At 48.3% G+C, this 21,159-nt stretch overlaps 6 protein-coding genes across 6 annotated transcripts; 3 read left to right on the forward strand and 3 right to left on the reverse strand.

The window, feature by feature from the left end:
• Positions 1-1,137: 1,137 nt before the first annotated feature.
• EV420DRAFT_1561532 (ABC-2 type transporter-domain-containing protein) lies at positions 1,138-6,842 on the forward strand. The gene is made up of 14 exons (XM_060473865.1): positions 1,138-1,330; positions 1,383-1,941; positions 1,997-2,079; positions 2,129-2,580; positions 2,632-2,975; positions 3,030-3,273; positions 3,329-3,924; positions 3,981-4,332; positions 4,389-4,532; positions 4,585-4,753; positions 4,808-4,910; positions 4,969-5,494; positions 5,549-6,012; positions 6,073-6,842. Exons 2-14 carry the CDS (start codon positions 1,433-1,435, stop codon positions 6,488-6,490), a joined length of 4,404 nt encoding a protein of 1,467 aa, XP_060327555.1. The 5' UTR covers positions 1,138-1,330; positions 1,383-1,432; the 3' UTR covers positions 6,491-6,842.
• EV420DRAFT_1561540 (P-loop containing nucleoside triphosphate hydrolase protein) lies at positions 6,843-9,585 on the reverse strand. The gene is made up of 9 exons (XM_060473866.1): positions 9,124-9,585; positions 9,009-9,073; positions 8,570-8,814; positions 8,409-8,520; positions 8,148-8,358; positions 8,076-8,095; positions 7,964-8,013; positions 7,652-7,901; positions 6,843-7,583 (listed from the first exon to the last, which is right to left on the reverse strand). The coding sequence occupies exons 1-9, from the start codon at positions 9,371-9,373 to the stop codon at positions 7,134-7,136; spliced, it is 1,653 nt and encodes a 550-aa protein (XP_060327556.1). The 5' UTR covers positions 9,374-9,585; the 3' UTR covers positions 6,843-7,133.
• Positions 9,586-12,224: 2,639 nt separating this feature from the next.
• Positions 12,225-14,394, reverse strand: EV420DRAFT_1561559 (uncharacterized protein; the record flags this gene model as incomplete). Its single annotated transcript, XM_060473867.1, has 7 exons — positions 14,247-14,394; positions 14,028-14,197; positions 13,821-13,980; positions 13,380-13,765; positions 13,110-13,327; positions 13,005-13,059; positions 12,225-12,947 (listed from the first exon to the last, which is right to left on the reverse strand). Coding segments are annotated over exons 1-7 (1,298 nt in total), but the record flags the coding sequence as incomplete, so codon positions are not given.
• Positions 14,395-15,005: 611 nt separating this feature from the next.
• Positions 15,006-15,650, reverse strand: EV420DRAFT_1646296 (uncharacterized protein; the record flags this gene model as incomplete). The annotated part of the gene is made up of 3 exons (XM_060477887.1): positions 15,006-15,366; positions 15,425-15,489; positions 15,543-15,650. The coding sequence occupies 3 exons, from the start codon at positions 15,648-15,650 to the stop codon at positions 15,006-15,008; spliced, it is 534 nt and encodes a 177-aa protein (XP_060327558.1).
• A 148-nt stretch (positions 15,651-15,798) lies between these two features.
• On the forward strand, positions 15,799-16,378 carry EV420DRAFT_728111 (mitochondrial ribosome small subunit component RPS19). Its single transcript, XM_060483237.1, has 3 exons — positions 15,799-15,923; positions 15,978-16,080; positions 16,132-16,378. The coding sequence occupies exons 1-3, from the start codon at positions 15,878-15,880 to the stop codon at positions 16,247-16,249; spliced, it is 267 nt and encodes an 88-aa protein (XP_060327559.1). The 5' UTR covers positions 15,799-15,877; the 3' UTR covers positions 16,250-16,378.
• A 1,948-nt stretch (positions 16,379-18,326) lies between these two features.
• EV420DRAFT_1621874 (Pkinase-domain-containing protein) lies at positions 18,327-21,051 on the forward strand (the record flags this gene model as incomplete). Its single annotated transcript, XM_060475746.1, has 7 exons — positions 18,327-18,674; positions 18,727-18,975; positions 19,027-20,021; positions 20,079-20,361; positions 20,415-20,514; positions 20,580-20,914; positions 20,974-21,051. 7 exons carry the CDS (start codon positions 18,327-18,329, stop codon positions 21,049-21,051), a joined length of 2,388 nt encoding a protein of 795 aa, XP_060327560.1.
• Between the last annotated feature and the right edge of the window lie 108 nt (positions 21,052-21,159).

Here is a 21,159-nt window from a genome sequence, read left to right on the forward strand (position 1 = left end):
TCCTTAACTTGAAGTTCACTCGCAGCGTGTAGTACTACTTTCGCGCTTACTACAACTCTCGTAGACAGATGCGAAATGAAGATTAACTGAGGGCGAAAGGGAACGAAGTTAGAATGTGTGTATTCTCCCCAATATAGAGCGCATATTTTGTAGCGCATTGTAACAGTAGCCGAAGTCGTATGGCAAGAAATACTGTCGCCTTTCAAGTGGCCCCAGTATTATTTAATAGATAAAATTTGACGCAGTATCTGGCTTCATGATAATTCAGAAATGACCATCACTCAAATTTAATGTTCCCCTTAAATTCTATCGTTCAATTCCATCATTACATTGGAAGTAGTACACCTGACGAAAGCCGTAACTTGAAACATACCTGCTCGGTACTACCTTGCATATATTGACCTGTGTCTTCTTTCCGGAATAATGATGGTACCAACTCCTCTGTATATTACCAACTTAGATTTCAAGCCGGCCGTATATGGGCCATACTCTCATGGCGCGAGGCCATTGCTCTTCGGACTCAAAAAGTCCTAACGGGGTTTGTTCACTCTGATATCCCTTGGTTATACCCTCGAGCTACCGGTTGAATACTCCATTGGCCCAGCAACAGGCACAAGGAGCCTGTATTGATTTTTATGCATTAGTTTTACATTTTTGTTGTTGCTTTCGACCTTTTTCTTGGGGCATAAATGCCCAATCCTAATGTCGCGTCTCTACCTGTCGTTTCCTGGTCCCGTCGGCCCCGGATCCGGACCACCGTAACGCGGAACATTTTGATCAATGCCAGTTAAGTTTAGCTTTATTAGGTAAAAGCTCTCACGGGAAAAATATCAGCGACTCGCTATTATGGGTCTTTGTGAGAGCAGAAAACATGTTTATGAATGTGAATACTGTGTAAATGCATGTTTTCCACAATAAAAAGCGCTCATTTTCTCCTAGAAACAACGACAAATCTATATTTATCCCCGAGAGGGAGGCGCATCCTCAAGCCGAACAGAGCGATTCTCACAATGCAAATCGAAAACCTGCCTGAGACACCTCGGCAACCCTAGTGAGCCTTTGGACTAGTACACAATTCCGACCTTCGACTTTTCTATTGAAGCATTTATGAAGTTCCTTCAGGCGAGGAAGCCACCATCGTTCAATCAACATCTAAAGTGTAAGTGGCCGAATTACATACAGAAATGAACGGAGAAAAATTTCGGCCTGTATTTTGGCTCCATCGGGTATGATCTGAGTTAAAAGTAAGAGCTTGACAACGCCGAATGGACGGGCCCCGTGTTACAGAAAGGCAACGAAATTCTGCATATGTCAGCGGGGCCCTGAACAACTGCACATTCCATAAATCAACAAGCATGAGCGGCGCTACGTTTCCTTCCAACCTTTCTATTCCTTCATTCTTTTTCTTTCCCCTCCGTCGCTGTTCCCGACGATGAGTACACAGGATCCTAACGAAAAACTGACGGAAAGGATCTCAGGCGACCATGAATCTGCTGTTACAGCCTATGATGCCGACCCATTTCCAGAGGTTGCAGAGCGAGAAGTTGTACAACTGGCGAGGTCGTTGACAAATGCCTCGCTAGCGGGACAGGGCCTTCGTGACGACGACAATCCATTTGAGGGCAGCACGGACCCACGGATGGATCCCCGGTCCGGTAAATTCGACTACCACTTGTGGACTCGCTCTATTCTTCAGATCACCTCGCGTGATCCCGAACGGTATCCTCGTCGTACAGCTGGTGTCAGCTTTCAGAATTTAAATGTATATGGATACGGGAAGCCCACTGACCACCAAAAGACCGTCGGGAACGTGCTGCTCGACTTGCCCAAGATGATTCGGGGTCTATTTGGGAGCAAGGGTCGGAGGATAGATATTTTGAGGGATTTTGAAGGCGTTCTCAAGCATGGCGAGATGCTGGTTGTTCTGGGTCGTCCTGGCAGGTGCGCCAATTTATTTTTTTCACATCGAACTGGAGGTAACAGTATTTTCGCGCAGTGGTTGTACGACATTGCTCAAGACCATATCTGGTGAAACCCACGGATTTTTTGTCGAGAAGGACGCCAAGATCAACTATCAAGGTTGGTTCCATTTTTTAGTCGTGTGAGCTTACTTTAAGTGTCTTTCCAGGTATTCCATGGAAGACAATGCACCGCGATTTTCGCGGCGAAGTTGTTTACAACGCGGAGACCGACGTCCATTTCCCTAATCTCACTGTTGGGCAAACTTTATCCTTTGCTGCTCGTGCTCGTACGCCCCGCACCCGTTTCCCTGGTGTCTCGAGGGACATGTGGGCCGAGCACATGCGGGATGTCGTAATGGCGGTATTTGGTCTTTCCCATACGTTGAACACTAAGGTCGGAAATGACTTTGTTCGCGGTGTTTCTGGTGGAGAACGTAAACGCGTCAGTATCGCCGAGGTGGCGCTTAGCGGTAGTCCCCTACAGTGCTGGGACAACAGTACTCGTGGTCTTGACAGTGCAACAGCATTAGAGTTCGTTAAAACTGTGCGGCTATCTACCAAATATGCGGGCGCTACTGCGGTTGTCGCGATTTACCAGGCTTCTCAGGACATCTACGATGTATGTAACGTCATGATTCTCGTTTACCGCTCCACTAATTACGTCTTCCAGATCTTCGACAAGGCCGTCGTTCTTTATGAAGGGCGCCAAATTTACTTCGGCCGTACGGAGACTGCGAAGCGGTTCTTCGTTGAGATGGGTTTCCACTGTCCGGAACGCCAGACCACTGCAGACTTTTTGACTTCCCTCACTAATCCCGCCGAACGTCAGGTTCGACCAGGGTATGAGTCAAAGGTTCCTCGCACACCTGACGAGTTTGCTAGAGCATGGAAGGAGAGTGACGAGCGAAAGCGTCTATTACAGGAGATCGATGAATTTGACAGGGAATACCCTGTTGGCGGCGATCAGCTTGACAAATTCCGAGTTTCACGGAAGGCTCAACAGGCAAAGGGAATGTTAGTGGGTCCTGGATAAATCCGCGTTCGCCATTTTCTGACTTCCGCCCGTAGGCGTGCAAAGTCCCCGTATACTCTCTCTACGCCTATGCAAGTTAAGCTATGCCTTCACCGTGGCTTCCAGAGATTGCGTGGAGACATGACTTTGTTCTTCACTGCCGTGTTCGGAAACTTTATCATGTCGCTGATCATCTCTAGTATTTTCTACAACCTTCCCAAGGACACCAGCAGTTTCTATAGTCGTGGGGCATTGCTTTTCTTCGCAATCCTTATGAACGCTTTTAGTTCCGCTCTCGAGGTTAGTTTGCAGTTCTATCTTTTGCGGGAGCGTCCGATCTCATGATCATTATCAGATTCTTACATTGTACGAACAACGCCCTATCGTCGAGAAACATTCGCGTATGGCATTCTATCATCCGTCTTCTGAAGCGATAGCTTCCATGATTTGCGATCTACCTTCGAAGATCCTCACGGCCATAAGTTTTAATACGGTTCTCTACTTTATGACCAACCTGCGTCGTGCAGCGGACGGATTCTTTGTCTTCCTCCTGTTCTCGTTTATGTGTACTTTGGCGATGTCCATGATCTTCCGGACTATCGGTGCACTGTCCCGGACGATTTCCCAGGCAATGGCTCCTGCTGCTATTCTCATTCTCGCATTGGTTATCTACACAGGTTTCACGATCCCTACATCCGGAATGCACGTATACTTCCGATGGATCAACTACATTGATCCCATTGGTTATGCGTTTGAGAGTCTTATGGTTAACGAATTCGATGGCCAGCAATATCCTTGCTCCGCTTACGTACCATCAGGACCATCGTACTCTGATGTCGGCCCTACAAATCACATCTGTTCGACGACAGGATCCGACGTTGGTTCAGGCTTCGTGTTGGGCACCCGGTATCTCGAAGAAACATTTAAGTACCGTCGTTCGCATCTCTGGAGGTGGGTAAAATCTAGCGCGACTGATGAACTTCCATATTCTGACGTCAGTCTTTCAGGAACCTTGGCATCATCATTGGCTTCATTTGCTTCTTCTGCTTCACATACATGACGGCGACTGAATACATCACCGCAGCCAAGTCCAAGGGCGAAGTTCTCGTGTTCAGACGTGGGCACCTTCCCCCCAAACCCAGCAAGGCTGATGACGAAGAGGCTGATGGCGATGCACTTGACGAGAATAAGACTTCTTTGGTTCGTCAGCAAGACCAGGCAGTTGGGGCGCTTCAGAAGCAGACAGCTATCTTCCATTGGGAGGATGTCTGTTATGATATTAAAATCAAGGGTGAACCGAGACGATTATTGGATCACGTCAATGGTTGGGTCGAACCGGGTACATTGACTGCTCTCATGGTAGGCTTCGTTTCACAGCGAAGTTGAGCTATCGCTAAATTTAATTGTGATACTAGGGTGCTTCTGGTGCTGGTAAAACAACATTGTTGGATGTGCTGGCGAGTCGTGTTACTATGGGTGTTGTCACGGGTTCTATGTTGGTTGATGGTCATCAACGGGACAGTTCATTCCAACGTAAGACAGGTTATGTTCAGCAACAGGTAGGTGTCCCCTTCAATACGTTTGCTGGAACGATGCTGACTGTTCTCCCAGGATTTGCATCTCCAGACGTCGACTGTTCGGGAGGCTCTTGAGTTCAGTGCTAGGTTACGGCAACCAAAGCACATCCCGGACGCCGAGAAAGTGGCATACGTCGAAGAAGTCATTCGTTTGCTAGAGATGGAACCATATGCTGATGCTGTCGTCGGTGTTCCTGGTGAAGGTATGAGCTCATTACTATGGGAAGTTGGTTCAGTGACTGATGGAACGCAATCAGGTCTCAACGTCGAACAGCGCAAGCGTCTAACTATCGGTGTGGAATTGGCTGCCAAGCCTGAGCTGTTGCTCTTCCTTGATGAGCCTACTTCGGGTCTAGACAGGTACAATTCACCAATCTCTGGTCACGATGAATGGGCCTAATGTATACTCCGATTCTAGTCAAACCGCGTGGTCAATTTGCACGCTTCTCCGTAAACTGGCGAAAAATGGACAAGCCATTCTATGCACTATCCACCAGCCCTCCGCGCTTCTCTTCCAGGAATTCGATCAACTATTGTTCCTCGCTAGTGGTGGGCGAACAGTTTACTATGGCGATATTGGTGAGAACTCGCAGACGTTAATCAACTACTTTGAGCGTAACGGTGCCCCGCGGTGTCCCCCTGACGCCAATCCGGCTGAATGGATGCTTCAAGTTATTGGTGCCGCCCCTGGAGCCGTTGCCACCCGTGACTTCGTTGAGGCATGGAACCAAAGCCCGGAGCTCGTCGCTATCAAAGAGGAGTTGGCACGCAAACGTGAGAATGCTAAACCTGTCGATCCGATGGCTGTCACCGACGTTAATGCGACTCGCGAGTTCGCTGCTCCTTTCTTCTCTCAATATCTTATTTGTACATATCGGGTTTTCCAACAATACTGGCGCACTCCTTCGTATATCTATTCCAAAACGGCTCTTTCGGTTTTGACGGCAAGTCACTTTGTGCCTGGCTTCGGTATCATTGCTCATGGTCTTGTCTTATAGGCACTGTTCATCGGTTTCTCATTCTTCAAAGCCGATAATACTCTTCAAGGTCTTCAAAACCAGATGTTCTCCGTTTTCATGTTGATGACAATCTTCGGTAATCTGGTCAATCAAATCATGCCCCATTTTGTCACACAGAGATCGCTGTACGAGGTCCGAGAACGTCCGTCGAAGACTTATTCATGGCAAGCCTTCATGTTGGCAAATATTACAGCCGAGTTGCCCTGGAACTCGCTGATGGGTGTGTTGATCTTCTTCTGCTACTATTACCCCGTGGGGTTGTACGCCAACACTTATGAGACGGACACCACACACGAACGCGGCGCCTTGTTCTTCCTCTATGTCTGGTCCTTCCTCATGTTCACATCGACGTTTACGGACATGATCATTGCTGGTATTGAAACAGCCGAGACTGGAGGAAACCTTGCCAACATGCTATTTTCGTTGACACTAGTGTTCTGCGGGTGAGCATCTCTTCTCCGTAAGATTCGGGATTGCGGCCTGACTGACATATCTTTATCTAGTGTCCTTGCCGGTCCAGACGAATTCCCCCATTTCTGGATCTTCATGTACCGCGTATCCCCATTTACCTATTTGGTGGACGGTCTGTTATCGACGGGTCTGGCCAATACGGCGGCGACCTGCTCGGATATCGAGGTTTCGGTGTTCAACCCTACGAACGGAACAACTTGCTTTGAATACCTCGCGGACTACATGAAGATAGCCGGAGGCCATATTTCGAATCCCAACGCGACGTCCAACTGCCAGTTCTGTTCCGTCACGTCAACGAATGCTTTCTTGACCCAGATCAATGTATCGTATGATCACCGATGGCGGAACTTCGGTATTTTCTGGGTGTACATCGTCGTAAATATCGCTGGCGCACTCTTCTTCTATTGGCTCGCTCGTGTGCCAAAAGGTGCCAAAGCAAGGAACATCTAGAAGCATTGATGATCTACGTACTGATAGTTTTTTATGACGCTATGAAATTTATTCCCCCTCGCATGACATAGATACCTTTGGGACTCCTTCGCAAATTCATACACATACAATCGCACACATTTGATCTACAAGTAATTACCTACATGTACTAGTATTACAATCTATTCTGCTTCATTGGATTTCATTTTGTCGTTCTTGCTATATCACACCGCTCCTTTTACGTCTACTTCTCCTTCATGCTTTCGCTCTAGACGCTCACCAGGATTTTGCTCTATCTTTATCGATATATCTCGTGGTACTCAATAGTGTAGCTACTCCTCTAATGAATTGATCTTCTACGCAACTTTCCCAAGAAGAAATATGTATTATACTTGGCAGCCGTTCCCCCTTCGGTTCGTTCATCACTCATTATATCACCTGCGAATAAACTTGCATCAAGACATGAATGGCATGTATACTATTCCCGCTTCTAATAAACATCTCTTACTATCTGTGGCAATGAACTGGTGTTACCATTTAATGATGTCCAACTATCATTCTCCTTCAAATCTGTTAAAGTTCTCTCAGGCACGCTGCCGGTATAAGCAATCGTCAAAGGAGCTATTAGCAACTAAATGAATACATATCATGAGATATCAAGACATCAAAAATCACTCTCTATCACAGGTGCCATCGTAGGGACGACGGGCATAGGAGAATACATATTGGAACGCTTTTTGACCTGCTCTCGCATCTTCTCTAAGCGTTTAGCTTCTCTCTCTCGTTTCTCCCTCCGCTCCTGCCTTTCTCTCTCAATCCAAGAGTTAACGTCATCCACAGCCTGCCTAGGTTCTTTCTTATGAGCTAGTAGGTATCCCTGTAGCTCGGCCGTGGAGAACTCATCAGAGGGAATTTGATCCGCGAAGTTCCTGGCATACTGTTCTATCGAGTCTCCCTTCTCGACCATGATGCCAAGGTCCGGTAAGCGGCTTTCAGGGAAAAATCGTGTATAAAGAGCTTCAGCTTGCTCGCGCGTCGCGAGGGAGTAGGGAACCTTCCGGTCGATGCGTCCTGGCCGAAGGAGAGCGGCGTCGAGTCGGTCAATGTAATTTGTCTGTGATTTCGTAGCAAGGTATTAGACGCCTGTCACCAATTGGTCTAAGGTGCTTTAAGGGAACTCACCGTAGCGAAAAACAATTTGCCTTCCTCGCTACCTACGCCGTCGATAACGTTTAACAATCCAGAAAGCGTAACGAGGGACCGTCGACGATGCGGAGGCTGGGAGTAAGGGTCATATGCGATGTATTGATTATGCAAGAGGTCCTCTTCTCGATCTTCGCGGGACGGGAAGGCACAGTCGATATCCTCAATTAGAAATATGGAATGCTTGGGTACGGCTGAGGCCGCGCGTTGAAGGAATGAGTCATCCACGCTGTTTTGCACCGTCAGATGCTTCGAGTTCAAAGGATCATACGTTGGGGAAAGAGCACATACTAATTTGACGCTAATGAAAGTGAGTATATCTCGAATCCCAATTCGCCTGCCTAAAGAAAATATGATGATAAGATAAGGATGTCTTTAGCCAAGTATAGACGCGCAGCCTCACCAAAGCGTAAATTGTCGAACCTGGGTCAGCGTCAGAATATGTATCAAAAGATCTACAAACGGCACCACATACTCTTGCCAGTACCCGGGGGACCATAGAGCAGGATACCCATCCGATGTGGGATTCCAGCCTTGTTGTACCACTGCTCGGAGTCGATGAACTCCCGCGCGTCCTGTATGAGTGATTGTAAGACACCCTCCCGCAGAATGATGGACTCCAAGGGGCGCTTAGGCTTCCGCTTCACGTCAGCCCACATGCCGCCTCTCCCATAGTTGTGCCCCATCTAAACATGAGATTAGCGCTGAATGATATGACACGGGAGACGACGGCTACCACCACGGCTTCTGTAGAATGGACGATGACATTGGGCTTGCTGACGTTGATATATTGACGTCGTGCCTCTTCCACGAGTCTCGACAGGATGCTCATCTCCATTGTATACACACTGCAGACATCAATCAATTCGGCGCGTTGGTAGAGAGAGTTGGACTCACGTTACATATATTGTGCCACCACTCGGAGGTCCGCCTGCCGTACGATTACCAGCAAATGGCCCGTTCGTACGCTTGATTTCCAGCCAGTAACCTTCCCACCGGAATAATTGGGGATTGGCATATTCGGGTACATACTCTGCGTTCCCTTGTACACTTTCAGGTCCTGTTTCGATAGACCACTCGCGCTTTGAGCTTTTTGCAGTTACTCGGAAATCTCGAGATCGTTTCCAGACTTTTTCTTGGGTCTAATAAAAATGTGAGCGACATTCCATGGGAAGATTAAGGATTTGTGCTTGGGTTGGACGAGAAAACGTGATTCCATCGAAACTGGAGTATATATTGGAACAACTCATCGAGCAGGTCCAAAATATACACGTTCGTTCGAAATCCGCTTGACTATCAAGCTCTTCCCAGAACAAAAACAGAGATTATTTCGTACCAAAAAAAGAACGATCCACTCATAGGCAGGATCCCCTTGGTCAAATCTGGCCGTTATGGAATATTCTGAAACATATTGAGGTCAGGTTTAATGGTTCGCGAAATGAGAGACTCACGAAACCGAACACGCTCCATGAGCCACTGGCATAGTCTGCGCCCCGTTTCAATTATAGACCCCAACACCAGTAGCCTGAAGCTATCCCATATATACGAATGTGTGGTGAACAACGCTCCTAGACCGAAGAGCGACGAGAAACCCATGAAATGGCTGATCCAGGATGGACCAGACGACAGGTTCATACCCGCCTGGGAGTATTCCATCGAGGGAGGAGCTGAGTATATGGCCATGGGGTCCATGGGATCCATGGTAGGCTCGGAGGGAGAAGGATCGGGAGGGGAATTTTAACTCCAACTTCCTCGGCCGCTCTAATATAGCACAGCTGAGATGCCATCAATACGTCAACCTATACCAATCTAGCCGCCATGACACCATGAGGCTCTCCACGAGTCATATCACGGACAGGATAAGAATTTCTGAGTCCCAATTCCGTGTATGACTCTTTTTTTCAAAATGTTTTGTGGCTGATCTTCCGATCTAGGATCTCTATCACTTCATCAGGTTGATGGTAATGATTATGTCTACGCGGAACCGAAAAAAAACTGCATAAGTGGAAGCACGGTACTCCGAAAGACGTGTACTTACTCTAGTGACTGAATCTGAGGGCGAACAATGATGATATTCAATCATGCTTCGCGGGTGGGTTCCGGATCCGACTTCGTCGACTCGGTGTGACGGGCTGATTCGTACCAGTGCTCGGGCTTCTATATGATTTGTCGAGATGAACTAGGCACCTGGGCCTTTTGAACATTGCCTCAGGTGAGATGGAATGCACGAACGAACACGATGGTAAGAAAAGAGATGCATGCGGAAGCGGCCGTCGGCAGGCGATAATCAACCGGACCGGATCATTATCATCTAACTCAAAAGTCAACTATGACAGCCTTAAGATCCAAGAGGTCAGAGATGGGAGAGGAAGTGTCTTTATAGGAGACTTGAGACCATCATGGGAGAAAAAATAATTGAAAGCCTGAGAGAAGACTGGAAGAAATTTGCCAGTGACTTGAAGTATTTGCTCATGTGTTCATAATCACTCCACAATCAAATCGTGGTTTTCTTAGTAGCTCGAATGTTCTTAAGTATCCGCGATATCGACTAGACACTAGAGAGGTAGCTACTCTGAAAAGAATACTGATTCATGAGATAGGCATCTCGATAACAGTATACTGGTCATATCATGTCATTAATACGGGTTGAACGAAGCTTGAACCGCGCTTCGCAGTGGAAAATTCGGGCACCTTAGCCAATTCTAACGCCACTAAAGAGTCCGAAACATTGAGTTGGGCCAGGAATGGCTATATAACTCACCTTGAATACAGTTGGCTGCAAGAACCTTCCCGCAGGACATGCATTGTTTCGGTGACAACCGCGTCTGGTGACCACCCCAAGGACTCGCAAGGCACGTCCTCGCCCGCTTTCCCCCGAAGACCGTACCACCAACAGGATACGTCCTTACCACTGTGCGCAAACGTGCTTAATGACGACATATTTTCATCTGTAGTCAAGTCGTAAATAGACCCTACGATAACGTTGAAGTATGTCTTGACAATTCGGAGCGAGGCTAAAGCTCCATGCAATCCCCGACTTCATCTAGCCCGGCGTCGAACACTGTGCATCTACGGCACCTACGAAGTTCCGCCAACTTGTTCATGCCGGTAATAGCGCCGGAAAAGGACCTTGTGCGAACCGCCCCGCTCTCGGCAGTATCCTTGATGATGCTCCGCGGAAAAGTTTGCGGACTGCGGGAGTTAGACATGAGTACAAGATGAAACAATGTCGCCATTTACGTCTGTAAAGCGTTGAGTATGATCAGAGTTATGCAGGACGGGTACGAACGTCCGTAATGGATGGATGATGAAAGTCTCGATTGTTATCGAGATGCGCCTAGAAATCATGATTGTAACAATCTTTCAGCAACCCCATGATGAATAAGAGGGCGCTTACCATAGAGGTAAAGATACCCATATCGTTGCCCATGTCAGGGTATAATTTAGATGTTTGTGATACGATGCCAGGGTTGTGTCATGATCTCAATCCATCTCTTATCGGACCGCACCATAAACGCTTGTACTCACTCCATTGAATAGAGGATGTAGAAAAATGACATCTCCTTGTGTGTTCGCAGTGTTCCTGGATCATATGGATAGTAAAATCTAAGCGCTATGTGTCTAGCGGCATGATGCGAGAACTACTCACAGACCATATGTTATTACCCAACTTCCTATCATTGTGGCCGATATCCGGTTAGCTGTAGAAATCTGATTACTGCTGCATCATGGGCTATGGTCGGTAAGTGAACCGACACCGGTCCTGCAACCGTGTATCATGCTTTCACTGACGGCAGGAGTAGAACAACATGGGCATTTGTCGCATACGACCCTCAAATTCGTCTGGCATGGAAGAAGTCAGAAGGGACCGGCCAACGGACAACACGTTTTAATTTGCACGTTCTCATGAGCAAAAACCAAGTCCAACGCTAATTTCTTTGAACTAATGAGCAATTAGACGACGTTTGGAAAACCGGACCAAATGACCCACATGGTGTTTATAATGCATTTTGTCAGGTCCACGAAGTACGTATCTCTTGAAGTTGGGAGACATCAATAACCCGAAGGCCTTTGGATAGGCACCGGCTCCAAGATCCACCGTAGATTTAGTACGGAATTATTGCATTTTTTTAACGTACTCTGAGACGCCGACGACCTGAAAAGCGCTACCGCGGCTGATAGACCCGTCTACTGTGCGTTCGTTTGACAAGAGCCGCCACAGCGTGTCAGACTGAGGTAAAGATACGAAGGTAACCAGATTTCATTACACCTACCGCAAATGAATAATCATAAGCGTTCGGACTCGAATGCATGATCCACCAAAATGGCTATGACTATAGCATGCAAATCAAATTCACCGCGACCAACACGCTAAGCACACGGTTGCTGACCTGTTCCAACCTTCTTCCTCGTTCCTATTCAATTCGCCGCAGTTCATCTGTTCTTGAAACAAGAAGTGTATAGTATCACTTCTGATGTTGGGACCGAGTTGTGAGAAGTAACATGTTTCAATGAATGGTCGAAAGCAAAGCGCAGGTAGTAATTGCAACTGATCATTTATTTCCCCGTATTTTATATTCGCAGTAGCCGAAAGTCCACTGTGCCATAGTGGCGTATTCGTCGTCGCGATGTTGATAAGGAAGGAATGAGGAAAGCAAATTTGCGTCTTGATAAGCGGACATCGGTAAACTGGAAAGGCGTCAATAATATGCAAGTCCTGCAACGATGTTGCGTTACGCACCGGGACGCCATCCAGACATGAACAAGTGGTCTACGAGCAACGAGCTTCGAAGGGCAGTGTAAGAACTTTGTAGAGTTGAAGTTCAGCTTCGTTCAGCCCGAAAATCCGAAAGGATCACGAGACCCTGCGGACCCAAGGCCGAAGGCACTTGTTCCACGCACTGCTCAGGACTATTGATGTACTTGTTATTACAGGGCAGAGTGTCATAGTAGTGCAGAGGACACGTATCACAAGAAGACAAAACACATGGAAAAATAGAAGAAAGTTGAAACAAGAAGCAAAAGGTACGGCCTTAGTTGCTCTCAGCAGGTTTCTTTTTCTTCTTATTTTTCTTCTTCTTCTTCGAAGCTGAAGCCATACCGTCGGAATTTGGGATCGGCACACCATTGACAGTCGCCTGCTCCCCGTCATAAAGATGAACTGCGCCGCCAGAGAAGTCGGTGGCGAAAATAGGAATAGTACTTCCTTCGGGTAGAGCTTTCCCGGCACTGAACGCTTGGACCGCCGCTTTTTGCATCTTATGATATTGGCAGTCTAGGGGAAAAAGTGTTAGAACTTCAGAGAGGGACCTCACAAACTGGAAAGACATACCAGGTTTGTGCCTCTTCCAGTCATCTTTTTGACACGCTTGACTGCAGTACGAGACCTGGGAATGCGATGTCTTAACCTATAACACACGGAGACCAATTAGCCTACCAGATGACATGATGAACACCGCTGGAATTCTGCAGCACGGGTCTCTTTCAGTCCACAAGAGGGCTTTCCACATTTCTTAAAAGTCGCTTCTTTCGCATCAGGATGTTCATTGGCCCAATTCCAGACATCGTCTTTCATCCACAAATCTTGCACCAGCCAGAGATAATCGTGAGCAACTTCTGGCCCGTTCCAGCCTCGCGCACTCGAGTTCAATTGTTCTATAAAACCGCGGTCACAACAGAGGAGAGACGGAGTAGAGGAAGTGCTCACCAGGGCGTTTGATTCTACCGAGCACCTTGATCATTACGTGAGGGTTACCCTTGGACGCGATCCTCAGATATTGGCGCGATTCCTCACAATCGCCCCAGAGCTTAAACGACGCAAAGGCTGCGGTGTAACTCATGGAACTCGGACTGGGGATAGCGTTTTTCTCGTCTTCCGGAGAGAATAATCCACGCTCCGGGGCTTTGAACACAGTTCCGCCGCGATAGGGAGGGACATAGACCCGACGGTCCGCCATGAAATCTTCTATCCAGAAACGAGCGAAGTATAACGCGTCCGAGTAGCGTTCTAGGCGACAAAGAAGAGGTCCGAGCCAAGTACGCTGATTGAGATTGTCTCCTGGACAAAGACGAAGCATCTCGATGATGGTCTCACTGATAATGCGTCAAAATCACATTTGATTTGAAGATACGAGAACGGAAAGCTTACGCAGACGACTTGTACTCTTCGCCTTCGAAGAACATGCGCACTTGTGCTTGCAAAACGCGCATATATGGACGCGTATCGAGGATCTCCCAGAACCTGCCAGCATAGGGACCGTTATCGTCGAAGCAGTTAGGACCAAGACGCGATTTGAGTAATCTTTGGCCTAAAATTTTGTAAGACGACACGTCTGCACAGCGAAAATCGACGCACCCTCCTTAGCTGCAGTAGCTAGCACGTCCAATCTGGACTCCGAGTCAGGCATAAGGAAAGAAAGCTCAATGAAAGCATCCAAATTGTTGTGATCCTGTATTGCCCTCAGTAGATATGGGGCTGCCTCCTTTGGCTTTCTTTTGCGACAGAGCTCCGCGCCGATTTCGTAGCTAAAAAAACGATTTGGAATGGGCAGAGGAGAGAAAGGGAAACGCTCACTTGCGCTGCGATTCGGCTGACACTACTCCGCCTCCTGCAAGGCCTGTGGAACGCTCAATACCTACCTTGCGGTTCATGCTCGATGAGTAGTGGTTGTGAAGGAAAAGACGCGAAAATTCCAATTATGTCGCGAGAGCGTGACTTTCACGTGGGTGTGGGTACCGGTGTATCCTCGCCACACTAGTGGCTGTGCTATTTTGCAGTATCTGTCCTCCATAACTGCTTTTCTGGCTTACTTTATCGTTTCCCTGGACCTAGTCATCGATTCACCCATATCTAGAATCGTTAATCTCCTATCAGGGCGAACATCTGATGGAATATCCGGCCAACAAGTTGTTCTTTTTCGAGGAGTAAAGGGGAGAAGGTGGATCTACGCATGTCACCCAATCTGTAACTCCCCCTGGCCTCAGCTTCACTTAATTTGGGGTTACATTGGAGGAGGGAATACACTGCTCTGCATAGCCGCAGCAGCGAGATTATTTGCCGCCACAGTTATCGCCGATCCTGAGCTCGCAGTTGGCGGCGTCTGGTTACGACTAATATTCGATACTGTGCCCATTTCTTCTATTCCGTTTCAAGTTAAATCATTTTTCATTTCGGTCCCGCTAACGTCTGCAATGTACAAGGGCTCATATGTTATCCCCAACGCCACGGCCTTTAAAGCCATTGAAGGCGGGGAAAGAAGCGAGGAGCAAACAGGACGGTAAAGATACAGTGACGGAATATCGTAAGTAATGAACATGGCATATAGGGAGAATATTAACTTCTCGCGTCTGCAGTGAGTGTTTCGGACCCGATTGTCGGTTGTGTATTAATCACAACCGGTGGTGCTCTCTCTGAGTCCACCCGGGGTATGAACGTCGACTCAGCCTCGACGTATTTGGGTGGACTACCAGCCTTATCGTAAGCTGGGAGAGCATCCTTGTCACTCTGACCCTCTGGAACAGGACCCGCTGCCCGCATGCGCGTTGGAGGGTGATAAGCCACCGGTATATCTGATAATCGGGGCAGCGTGTATCTTGGTGGTGATGAAACGGGGTATCCGCGAGCAGGAGACACAGGTCTATGGGACCTAAAAAAATGCGACATGGGTATGTGACGTGCTCTCAGTTGCATCATTCTGTAGAGAGCATAATTATAAAGAGATCGGAGGAATGAAGACTGAGGTGAAAACGCACCTCCGTATTATTATGGACAAGGTGAGAAGGCAGACTAAAGCAACAAAAAGCCATTCCAAGGTTGACTTGCGGATGATGATTTGAGTTGACTGGGGGTAACTATTGATGATGAGCGTACCTTTGCGGCGCCATTTGAAGGACCAATTCCAAGGGAAGCGCCATTGGTCGCCTCCGCCGCAGCAGTAGAGGTCGGGCCGGAGGTAGTTTGTCGAATAACAATCATCATGATGGCATCCCCTTCCTTCGAATACAGTATTATATATACAGAGAAATCCCTCTGGAACGGGGTGCTGGCACTCGTGCCAAAGGCGCCTGTTGGAAAGAAGAGGAATGTGACTTTGAGTGGTGCCCGTGTGAACTCGGAAATTTCAATTCACAGATCGTCCATATCGGGAAAGTCGCGTGCCTGCTGACATCCCTGACGGGACAAATATTTGCTACTCTTCTTCCCTCATGCGGCCGACGCTTAGCCTCTTCAAGGGGAGATCTGCTTGGAAAGGTGAATTGTTCTTGCTTGGTTTCTTATATTTTCCTTACTCATTGTACGTGCTAGGTCCGTATTTTGTGGCCTTTTCCAACCTCAAAGAAGCTTCCCAACGCAATGTCGCGATAAAGACTCAAGCTCGTGCATGCACGATTCTACCCAATTTTGTTGGGTGAGTTGTTTGGGGATCCTATGTTGAGAAACGGCTAACAAAAGTACACAGGATCCGATTTCTTGTTCATAACGGCAAGCAGTACCTTCCCGTGCTAGTGACACAAGACATGGTGGGTCACAAGCTTGGCGAGTTCTCGCACACGAGGAAGAACAATCCGACAAAGTGAGTTACTTTGATGTTCACATTAACACTGACCTTACGTTTGACAGACAAAAAATGACGAAGGATTCCAAGAGACGGTGATAGGTCGACCACTCTACCATGTCTTTATACGCTGCAATTCATTTTTCGCCAAACTTTCATCTCCGTCCTCGACGCATGAAAAGTGCGACATTTCTCTTGTGAACACTATCTACCGCCTGCTGCCTTCCGAGCCTATGAACATACCGAATGTGCATTCCACGATGAACGTTTAACACCCTCCATGTTAGCTCACGAGCAGAGATACATTTTCCTTTACTTTTCCTTCACGCTATCCGACTGGTCGAGTGCCCAGTCTCGTGAGTACCGACAGCAGCAATTCTTGAGATGTGTAGGGTTTGTGTTATTCCGTCGCAAGATTCTTTTTCTGATGAGGATCAGCTACCAGCTATTCTACATTCACAGTACTGTTCAAAATTACTCTAAGATTTTCCAAGACTATCTCGCTTGCATGGTCACTTTAATGCTGTATTTCTTTAAGAGTGGACTAATCTAAAGCTATCTTTCTTTGGCGGCTTCCGACAGCGTATACTACCTACCTGTATACTGATAATTAAAGTTGCCAGCATGCCAGCATCTTCCAGCATCATGCTGCTTCACTCAATCACGCCGCGGCTAATATTTCTCCAGATACGCATGTTGAGAAGATGTTTCTTAATCGTGGCCTTCTTCCATGCTCCTACGTATTGCGCTAACTCAGTCTAACACGTGGTGTTTCCTCTGGCCATGCGTCTTGTCACTCCCCCGAATGCTTCGTTCTAGAGTTTTAGGCCTATTAAGTGGTGGCACACGTTATTTATATCTCGACAAACCTTTCCGACCACTTGCAAGAGTCGGGATGAGCGAAGGACTCGTACGCTTTCAACGTATTGTTCTGATTCATTCCTTTGTCCACTATCGCTAGTTCCGCAGAGAATGGAACACTATGCACTCCATTCTTCTGACCGAAGTTCGCCGGGATATCGATACTGTCGACTCTGCCGACGGGTTGAATAACTCTAGTCCGCGTCGGTATACTAAAACAATCAGAGGAGACTCTCCAGTCGTTGCGTCAGGTGGCCTTCGACCCATCTCTACATCAGGTGCCAGCTGACCGAGACTTAGTTCGATGCTAGCCTGAGACCCGGGGCGGGGGTAAACCCGTCTGCCCACCAATGTTGGCCATTTTAAAGCTCCGATTCAATTTCTATAGGGAGCGATCCGCATCCTCCACCCAAAAGTTCAGCACTTTCGAGGCCGTTACTCTCTTCTCAAAGTCCACAGGACCTCTAATGCAACTTAGATGTGATCCAATAACGTATATGCTCGACCCTCTGACAATTCCGAGCGAGCCGACGGCCAATAAAAACATTCGCCAGCAGTCAGGTGACCCCCGCCCCGGGTACCAGGCTTTATATACGGATACGAGTTCCGCGAGTATCTAATAAAGCGGCTTGCCAGGCTAGTTCGATGCGGTTCCTGACATGCCTGTGAAAATCAACCATCGGATTTGGTGTAAACCCCCCGAAAAAATTGAAGTGTGGCGTTCCTCTATGATTGCACTGTCAAACGGCGTATTCATTCTTCGATTCATGAATTAGACGAGAAATGATTGTTGCTACTGAAGGAATCCCTTACGGAAATCCATTGACGGCCCTGCCTTTTTGAAGGCAACTCTACCACGAAAATTCCGGACATGGGGCCATAATTGAGCGTAGAATACTGGTCAAGAGACAATTATCATTATGTACATCGACGTTCGAAGAGAACTTTAGTGTGAAAAGAAGAGTTACCTAGGTGATGGCATGCCCGGATCTATCCGGACCTTACCGCCGTCAATCCCAATGCCAAACAAAGCCCTCCTTGTCCTCCTCGCCATCTCAGACAGCGCCTAAACATATTTCATCGTCGTTGCGGATAACGGCCACGACGGTGACGACGACTGTCGTACGACTTTGACGACCAGGTTCTTTTCCTCTACCAACGTCAACTTTTGCTGGCATTGAATAAGCAGTACCATACAGGACCCTGTATCAAGATATTCTTGAAACCAATCCAGTGGCATGGCCTACAATATAACGGCGACGTCGCTGACTCCAACACGGCCAGCTCCCCAGGCTCCACAACGGCGGGGAACCGACAGCCCACAGCTGTACAGTAATTCGCTCGCCTCTTCAGGCTACAATTCTTCGTTCACCTACACACCCACCTCGCCCTCGACGTCGACGTATACCCCATCTTATTCTGGCATCGGCGGCTCACCAAATCGTGCCATGGAAACAGGGCCGGCGTCCTCGGTGGTCCGTAGCGGATCGGTCAGCGTTAAGGAGGAAGGCACGTTCGCCAGCTGGATCTGGCAAAAGAAATGGCTGGTGCTGAAGGAGCAGACCTTATCGATACATAAATCTGAGGTGCGTGTCGCTATTGTTGCTCGACGACGACGATCTGACTCATTTTTCGCAGACATCGCCCCAGCAGACCGTGATATTGTTGCGTGACATCTCTAACATCGAAAGGACCGACCTCAAGCCGTACTGCTTGATCTTGGAAGCCAAGGAGAAGCGATTGTTCTTCTCTTTGAAGAATGATGAAGAATTATACAGCTGGCAAGACGATATATACTCGCGGAGCCCTTTGATGGGTGTGAGCAACCCCACCAACTTTGTGCATAAAGTACACGTCGGATTCGACCCCGTCTCTGGAGCATTTACAGTGCGTTTCTTCCCTTTCCCTCATCTGCTGCTCTCATCTCTCTTGACATAGGGCATGCCGGAACAATGGAGCAAGCTGTTGACCAAGTCCGCCATCACCCGGGAAGATTACGCCAAAGATCCGCAAGCTGTGTTAGAGGTACTCGAATTCTATACAGATCATCAAAAGCGCGAGATGGAGGAGAATGCCGCCATGTCGAGGGCCGGGCCATCCATGTCGTCGTACCCGGATACAAGTGCACCCGCGCGATTCAATGCTGGTACAGGTCTCGGCGGGATGGGAAAACTTAATTCTTCTCTCCCGCCGTCCTTGTCGTCCGACTTGTCTTCGCGCCCTGGGATCAGGAGGCAAGAATCTGAGTCTCCTACCAATGGTGATATTCCCAGAGCCACTGCCAATGGAGCATACAGCACAATATCAGCTAGCTCCTCCAGGGCCCAACTTCCTGTTGGCAACTTGCAGGCATCCCGTCCAGCTCCTCCTCGACCGCTCTTAACGACCAATAGAACTGCTCCTTCCGCTCCTAGACCGTCTGGAGAACATACACCCTCTTCCGCGGACCTCCAGCTTCGTCAGAAAGCAAAAGGTCCGCCTGCGGCTACCGGGACAGTACCAGCGCGGCAAGATCCACTGCAAGGACAACAATCGAACCAGCAGCCTCCTCTAAAAGTCCACCGTGAACCCTCTCCTCCTCAGCAACGATCCAAGACGCCCGAGGCATCAGGCTCACGACCGCACCTTGCGGCCAGCAAGACTGCTCCAGCAACTTCTGAACCCGCAACTCACCCAGCGCCAGGTCCCGCCGGCGCGACAGTCGGTCCTCCCCCTGTCAAACCCTTGAACCCTAAGAAAGTTCAGATAGAGGACAAGCCTCCCAAGCCGTCAGGTAGCGTTGAAGCTGCTGCGGCAGCTCTGGAGAAGCCCAAGGAGAAGGAGAAGCGAATTAGCACGATGACCGAGGTGCAGATCATGGAGAAGTTGAGGTCAGTCGTGTCGCAGGAAGATCCGAAGACACTGTATAGCAAGATCAAGAAGGTTGGACAAGGGTACGTGGTTTTGTTTCGCAAATTAGGGTCCATTTCCTAATACTCTGTTTCGTAAAGTGCTTCTGGCCATGTCTACGTTGCTAAGACAATCCCCTCCGGAAAGAAGGTGGCCATCAAGGAGATGGACCTGTCGCATCAGCCGCGCAAGGAGTTGATTGTCAATGAGATTCTGGTCATGAAGGAGTCGCAACACCCGAATATTGTCAACTTCTTGGAGTCGTATCTGGTCAAGAGTACAGAGCTGTGGGTAGTCATGGAATATATGGAGGGAGGAGCGTTGACTGACATAATCGAGAACAATACCCTCGAGGAGGATCAAATATCAAGCATCTGTTTGGAGGTCTGTTCTGCCCTGACCTCATTGACATCTTTTGACTGATTTGCTCCAACTAGACGTGCAAGGGACTTGGTCACCTACACAGCCAAAGCATCATCCATCGAGATATCAAGTCCGACAACGTCCTTCTTGACGCCCAAGGACGTGTTAAGATCAGTGCGTTCACCTGTCATATAATTTTCTAGTCTCACTTACTGACTTTTCCTGTCTGTCTGTGATAGCCGATTTCGGTTTTTGTGCCAAACTTACGGATCAAAAGTCGAAACGGGCGACGATGGTCGGGACGCCGTACTGGATGGCGCCCGAAGTCGTCAAGCAGAAAGAGTATGGGGCCAAGGTGGATATATGGTCGTTGGGGATCATGGCTATTGAAATGATTGAGAACGAGCCACCTTACCTGGATGAAGAACCTTTGAAGGCCCTTTACTTAATTGCAACGAATGGAACGCCGACGCTAAAGAGGCCGGAGGCGTTGAGTCGGGAGCTGAAGGGATTCTTGGCTGTGTGTTTGTGTGTGGACGTGAGCAGTCGGGCAACGGCGAATGAGCTACTTGAGGTATGTGCTTTTGCATATTTATATCGTGATGGGGTGCTGATGCTGTATACTTTTCACAGCATGAGTTCTTGAAGAAAGCGTGTACGTCACCTGGGCTTGCACCTCTCTTGCGATTCAGGAATAAGCAAGCCTCATGAGTCTGCTGGTCTGGTTTATCTTTATCCGCATCCTCAATTCTTTGCGCCTATCGTATAATCATCCTTACTGTTGCTGTCAAATCCTCCTGACCCACCACGATGTCTGTT

This window comes from Desarmillaria tabescens (assembly GCF_030435595.1).
Source record: "Desarmillaria tabescens strain CCBAS 213 chromosome Unknown EV420scaffold_34, whole genome shotgun sequence".
Classification (NCBI taxonomy): Eukaryota; Fungi; Basidiomycota; class Agaricomycetes; order Agaricales; family Physalacriaceae; genus Desarmillaria; species Desarmillaria tabescens.

Coding starts and splice junctions, on each gene's coding strand:
- EV420DRAFT_1561540 (XM_060473866.1), bottom strand. CDS start 9,373: ATGGATCCCATGGACCCCATGGCCATATACTCAGCTCCTCCCTCGATG. Junction 9,074..9,123: donor CATGGAGCGTGTTCGGTTTC/GTGAGTCTCTCA, acceptor AATATGTTTCAG/AATATTCCATAACGGCCAGA. Junction 8,096..8,147: donor TCCCCCGGGTACTGGCAAGA/GTATGTGGTGCC, acceptor ACGCTGACCCAG/GTTCGACAATTTACGCTTTG.
- EV420DRAFT_1561532 (XM_060473865.1), top strand. CDS start 1,433: ATGAGTACACAGGATCCTAACGAAAAACTGACGGAAAGGATCTCAGGC. Junction 2,581..2,631: donor CTTCTCAGGACATCTACGAT/GTATGTAACGTC, acceptor TACGTCTTCCAG/ATCTTCGACAAGGCCGTCGT. Junction 2,976..3,029: donor GCTCAACAGGCAAAGGGAAT/GTTAGTGGGTCC, acceptor TTCCGCCCGTAG/GCGTGCAAAGTCCCCGTATA.
- EV420DRAFT_728111 (XM_060483237.1), top strand. CDS start 15,878: ATGCGGCCGACGCTTAGCCTCTTCAAGGGGAGATCTGCTTGGAAAG. Junction 15,924..15,977: donor GGGGAGATCTGCTTGGAAAG/GTGAATTGTTCT, acceptor TGTACGTGCTAG/GTCCGTATTTTGTGGCCTTT. Junction 16,081..16,131: donor ATTCTACCCAATTTTGTTGG/GTGAGTTGTTTG, acceptor AAAAGTACACAG/GATCCGATTTCTTGTTCATA.